At 35.6% G+C, this 6,165-nt stretch overlaps 1 protein-coding gene across 6 annotated transcripts; it reads left to right on the top strand.

Moving 5' to 3' along the window:
* Window positions 1-1,600: 1,600 nt before the first annotated feature.
* Window positions 1,601-5,941, top strand: LOC120076553 (TOM1-like protein 3). 6 transcript variants are annotated; one of them, XM_090312809.1, is made up of 11 exons: window positions 1,730-2,086; window positions 2,462-2,480; window positions 2,617-2,776; window positions 3,151-3,229; window positions 3,450-3,548; window positions 3,671-3,787; window positions 3,882-4,030; window positions 4,240-4,321; window positions 4,674-4,759; window positions 4,833-5,024; window positions 5,101-5,941. In XM_090312809.1, exons 3-11 carry the CDS (start codon window positions 2,646-2,648, stop codon window positions 5,648-5,650), a joined length of 1,485 nt encoding a protein of 494 aa, XP_090168935.1. In that variant the 5' UTR covers window positions 1,730-2,086; window positions 2,462-2,480; window positions 2,617-2,645; the 3' UTR covers window positions 5,651-5,941. The 6 variants fall into 6 exon arrangements, with proteins under 6 accessions (XP_038886343.1, XP_038886345.1, XP_090168936.1 ...); XM_039030416.2 differs by having other exon boundaries at window positions 1,828-2,086; window positions 3,668-3,787; XM_039030415.2 differs by lacking the exon at window positions 2,462-2,480 and having other exon boundaries at window positions 1,601-2,086; window positions 3,668-3,787.
* Window positions 5,942-6,165: the final 224 nt, after the last annotated feature.

The raw sequence follows: 6,165 nt of genomic DNA on the forward strand, positions 1-6,165 counted from the left end.
TCACTGCAACTATAAATAGATTTCATTCATTTTGTGTTGGAGAAGGAGGATAGTTTTTTAGAGGAGGGGGATAGTTTTCTTTCATTTTTACTGAAGGGAAGAAACATAATTCTATGGAGGCTGGAATTTCTCTCTATATTAATTAATCTCTATGATAATTTTGTTTCCTACCTAGGTTAGATTATTATTTCTTTTTTATTTGTAATCAATAACTTGTAATTCTTTGTGAATTTGTCTATGGATTTATGAAGTAATTCAATCTTGTTTCTATTTCAAGAGTTCTTGCAAATTCTTTTGAGTTTTCTATTTTTCTTTATCATTAGCAATCTAAATTTGAGCATTTTTTAATCTGATTTTAATTTTTGAAGCATGTTAAATGATTTATATCTTGAGCATGCTTAGCCTAGATGCTGGTTTTGTCACATTCACTCATGATTGAATACGTTGCTTTTAATGTATTCGATAGAATGTCCAGCCAAGATCTCAAAGAGGCAATAGTAATTATGTGTTGAATGACTGACTAACCTAGGACGTACTAATTACTAGATTTGGAGAAAATTTGGTTAATTGAGTAAGTTATCTTAACAATTAATCAACGCAATTGAATCTTAGAACTTAATGCACGTGTTTTCTTTTCTATATGATCGCTAAGGAACCCAATAGAGGTTGTAGCATGTAGATATATTAGGGTTAGGGCTATCCTACCTTAATCGTTGATTAGGACGCTTGCTTGACTAGGTTATGCTAGTTGTCTGCTTTTGTAGAGACTACTTTAATCTAGATTAAGTAAGTAGTTGTGTGCTTAATCCGACTGTGAATTAAATTTGTAGAATTCAATGATAATAATTGCAATGAACGTCTAACTTGGATTAGAAGCAAAATTGTTTTAAACTTGGTTACAACTATCCTATTTTTTGCATGTTTTTTTTTGTTTTAATAAAAAAACCCCTGTTTTATAGCTTTTATAGTTAAGCTTGGTTAAAGAAAAGATTATAATATTTCCTTGGGGATCGACCTCTTACTTCCACTTTAACTACGAGTTAGTTAGATTGTTGTTTGAGATTTATAAATATTGTTTGTTTTGGGTTAGGTAGAACTAACGATACCTACTTAGCTCTGAACATTACCAAATGGGTGTTTTGAGGATTTAAAGGTTTTAGATATTTGTTTGTTTTGTTTTATTAAAAAAAAAGGCTCCACGACAATTTGAAAGACAACACTACTAATATGTTAAATTGCTCATCATATTGTTTTTAGAAATATCTATCATATTTTAACGATATTTTTATAAAATTGAGACTTTGACATTCCAATCAATATCAATCCTTTCAAACTTTAGTCACAAGTAAGTTCAAATTATAGTCCAGTAGTTATACCTCAACGGATAAATTCCACTCGACTCAAAAGACTTCCTCTCTCAATTCAAATTCTCTTCCTTCACAAGTTACAACTCTACTTTTTATTGGGCTTGGGCCGAGTATTGCATCTCAAAATGGGCTTATGAGTTCATTACAGATCCGGCCCATCGGCCCACTTTCGAGTTGACGTTTTCAACAAGTTTTACTTCGCCATTTCATGTCGTGGACTCCTAAAACCAAGTGGGACCCTGTGACCGGTAGTCTTAGTCCAGCACGTAAACACGGTTCCACGGTCGAAATCGCATCGGGTCTTCTCCAAAAGTCTCCCCCACTGAAAAACTTCGATAAAGTCAAACCCATACACCCCCAGAGAAAAGAAATGGTAAAAGACTCTGTGGGGGGCGATAATATCTATAATGCTTTCATAATTCTGGTTTTAGTTTACTGAACCCTTCTCTTTAGTTTCTTTGTCGCCATTTGGCCGATGGGATTAAGGAATTTATGAGATTTCATCTGTCACGGGGACTTCGATGTGAGTTTTAACGCGGGTTTTCTTTCATTCTTTTCTTTATTTGTGGGTCTCTGTGAAAAATTCCAAGTCGGCCCTGGAAAAAGAGAAGGGTCTGAAACTAATCGAACAAGCAACCCCTTGAAGAAGAAAAGCGAAAAGAAACAACACGCACTTCTACTTACTTTTGGCTGTTCATTCTCCTCTGGTTTCTAGACAGGTATGCTTCATTTTCTCCCTGACCCAACTTTCTTTTTCTCTGTTTCATCTATTTCTTTTGTTGATCTTGGCGTTTACTTTTTAGATTGTGGGTAAATTTGCTTTTGCTTTAGTTTTTCTGCTTTATGGGTTGCTTCGTTATGTCTCTTTAGCAAACGGGATTTCATTATGGTTTTTGTTATGATTTTAATATGCTCTGTCCATTGAATCATCTATTGTTTGAATCATCTTCTTTTTTACGTTCTTTAATGGGAAAGATTAAATATGGGGTTCTTTGCTTATTTGCAAGGAATTTGTTGGTGATTCTCCTCCTGTTAATCCTAGTTGAGATTCATTTGTATAATCACTTGATCTTTTCTTTTTTGCCTCTTTTCAGTGTTGCTACTTTTTTAAAGGTGGGGGGGTGGGGAGCCATTGATGACAATGATTTCTGATAGACTTCTGTTCCACGATAGGACTTTGTTTACTTCACTTCTTAAGGTTACTTTTCTATCTGAATTTTATAAATCCCTGCTGGATTGTGTTTCTCAGGAGATTCAAGAGCAGAAGAGCTTATTTGGATGCAAAAGAATCAGAGGGATATGTCTACCAATGCTATTGCTTGCGCTGAGAGAGCTACAAATGACGTGCTTAGCGCTCCTGATTGGGCCATAAATATTGAGCTCTGTGATATTATTAACATGGATCCTAGGTAATGCCATAACTTCTGTTGGAACTGTTATAATTTTTTTTTTCAAGTCTATACTTCCCTGCATTGGTTGTTTCCTCCTATTGAATCTTTTAAAAGTTTTGGATTTGGATCTTTTCCATGAATTCTAACGTTTATTTGAAATTAACATCTATGAGTTGTTTACACCTTTCGTGGTGAATTGAAATCAATGAAAGCATGTTTCTGTTGCTCACATGTTTTGTTTTTTAACTGACTTCTTGAACTCATCGCATAGTTGTCTGCTGTTGAAACAGAATGTAACCAACCAATTGTAACTTTTTTCTCTTTTCAACTGATTATCTATTCTTTGTTGTGTTTTTACATGTGGACTTTGGTTTTGAATGGGAAATTTATAGGCAGGCGAAGGATGCATTGAAGATACTCAAGAAGCGTCTTGCTAACAAAAATCCTAAAATACAACTTCTAGCGCTCTATGTGAGTCGTCCTAGTGTTTCTTTTGTTTGTTGAACTTTTAGAATAAACAACAATAACAGATTTCTGGATTGTGCTATGTTGTTTGTAGCAACCAATTGCTTTAATTTAATTGTTAATGTGATATTTTTGTAATAAAAGTTTATATATGCGCGCGTGTGAAGTCAACACTCTAACTGTGTTTATGTGATTCTTGCTAATTTTTTTTACACTATTGATCCAGGCATTGGAGGCTCTAAGCAAAAATTGTGGTGATACTGTTTTTAAGCTGATCGTAGATCGTAATATCTTGCACGAAATGGTTAAAATTGTAAAGAAGAAGGTACCTACTAACCTCAGCACCAATCTAACGTGTGTTGTTTGGTTTCTTGGTATACATCGCAAATCTAGACAGGACAGTAGGACAAATGGTTTAATGTGTTTTCTTTTATTCAAACTTAGCAGCCTGATTCAACTGTACGGGACAAAATATTAACTTTGGTAGATGCATGGCAAGCAGCAATTGGTGGTGGCTCTAAGGGAAAGTTTCCACAGTACTATGCAGCCTACAATGAATTGAAGGCAAGTTATTTTCTTACCTTGGTATATAATTTTTTGAACCTTTGACAGTAGAGAAATAATCTTGCAGTTCTCTCGTATGTTTTGTTTAATACAGAATGCTGGATTTCAATTTCCACCAAGAGAAGAGAACGTTGAGCAGTTCTTTAGTCCACCTCAGATACAGCCAGTCATTGAGCACCCTGTTTCAGCTTATGATGATCTTGCTGTTCAGGCTTCTCTCCAGTCTGATTCTTCTGGTTTAGGGTAAGGTTTTAATTCCTGTTTGGCTTATTCTACTTTTTGAAAAAGCAAGGGGCTATCTAGTGTCTTAGTAATTTGCATGCCTTCATCATGGGTTTCGATCTAATTTGTCGGTCTACTTCATTCTTCTTCCTCAAGTCTAATAGTTGATTTTCTATTTGCTGTTGCCGCTCGGGATTTGACTCTGACTATTGTAATTTGAACTTAAACAGCTTGCCAGAAATTCAAAATGCACAGGAACTAGCACATGTTTTATTGGAAATGCTTGGTGCGTTGGACCCTAAGACTCCGGAGGTATTCCTTAAGAAAAGTCTTCAGGTTGAAAAAGAAAGAATTTGAAGAATTTGAAGAACCTCATATGTTTATAAACATCTCTATGTTATCCATTTCTCTTTCTTTTAGAATGGAAGACTATTGATTTTGAATTTTCAACTTTAGATAAATTTAGGTTCTTTGACTTAGTTCTATATTTATTCTCCCAAACCTATATGAACGGTAGGAAGAGTTAGATAAAGAAAGATGTTCCCTTCAACCATTCATGTAGCTGAACTTTTGCATATTTGGACTAGTTTTCAGCTGGTGAAATGAGACATAATGCACAATATGTCCTTTTTCATTTGACATTTTGACTTGTTCATGTTGGCAGGCTTTGAAGCAAGAAGTGATTGTTGATCTGGTTGATCAGTGCCGTTCCTACCACAGCCGTGTTGTGATACTTGTGAATGAGACAACGTAAGATATCATGCCATCTTCATTTATAACTGCAGGCTTAATATCTGACTTGTGATGTTTGCTCCCATTTCAGAGATGAGGAACTGTTACGTCAAGGATTGGTATTGAATGACAGTCTGCAGCGTGTACTCAGCTGCCATGATGACATTGCGAAAGGAACATTTACAATGGAAGCTAGAACAGCAGAACCTCCTGTTCCATCGGTTCCATATATCAACCCTGAGGATGATGACTCGGAAGATGACTTTACACCGTTATCTCGCAGGTGACTGTAACTAAGCCCTGTTATTTCGATCCATTCTTATTAGAATGTCTCTCTAACTGTTATACATGGCCTGCAGGCCAACGAGAGATAACATTTATGAAAGGGACAGGAAATTGGCAAATGGTCCATCATCGCGAGTAAGTCCACTTCCTTCACCTTCATCAAAGAAGACGGCTAGTGTGGAAATGATCGATCACCTTAGCGGGGACATGTACAAACCTGAAGGGTCTCCCAGGATAGTAGAGCCACCATCAACTTCTTCTTTTTCACCTTTCTACACTAGACAGCCTTTGTTCGACGAACCACCTCCAAGAAGCATATCCACCAATCCACTCCTCACAACACCTCGGGACACCCAATCTCCGAGCGCCCTTCCTCCCCCTCCCTCAAGATATAATCAAAGACAACAATATTTTGAGCAACAAAAAGCTGTTACAGGAGGCAGTCAACCCCATTTGAGCAACGATTATAGTTCTTATGACAACATAGTGGGGAATACCAAGAATCTGTCACTCAGTCCTACCCCAACCAGATCCGTGGAGCATGAAGAAACCCTTTTCAAAGATCTGGTGGATTTTGCCAAGGCCAAGTCATCTTCATCCTCCAAATTGAACCGACCGTTCTGAGACACGACTAGTAAAGACTGACCTTGTTTTTTTCTTCGTCGTCGTCGTAGTGTAGGCAGGTGATTGTGGGGTTCGTTGATGAGGTTGTATATTCATGATCATGAACAAAGCCATTCATTTAGTAAGGAAGTAGGTGTTAGAATTTTTTCATGTTGCTTTGGATGGATCATAGAGTGAGCCACTGATCTGCATATATATTATATATTATATTCATTTGGTAATACTCTAGTAAAAAACCTTGATCTAATTGTTGTATGATTATTATTGTATAAAGTTTAAATTTTAGGATAATTATAATGGTAGCACTTTTAAAGTTAATAATTAAGGATATAGCAATATTTTTTAAGAAAAATATAATAGAATCTATTATTGATAGATTCCTATTAGATTCTAGTTGGATCTAAATTGTACTATATTTATAAATTCTTTTGCATTGGTGTTATATATACTAATATTTTAGGTTTAATTGTTGTATTTGTAATTATCCCTTAATTTTATAAATTCAAATTTTAAAA

The sequence above is a fragment of the Benincasa hispida genome, chromosome 4 (assembly GCF_027475165.1).
Source record: "Benincasa hispida cultivar pf3 chromosome 4, pf3_genome.v1.1, whole genome shotgun sequence".
In the NCBI taxonomy this organism is placed as follows: Eukaryota; Viridiplantae; Streptophyta; class Magnoliopsida; order Cucurbitales; family Cucurbitaceae; genus Benincasa; species Benincasa hispida.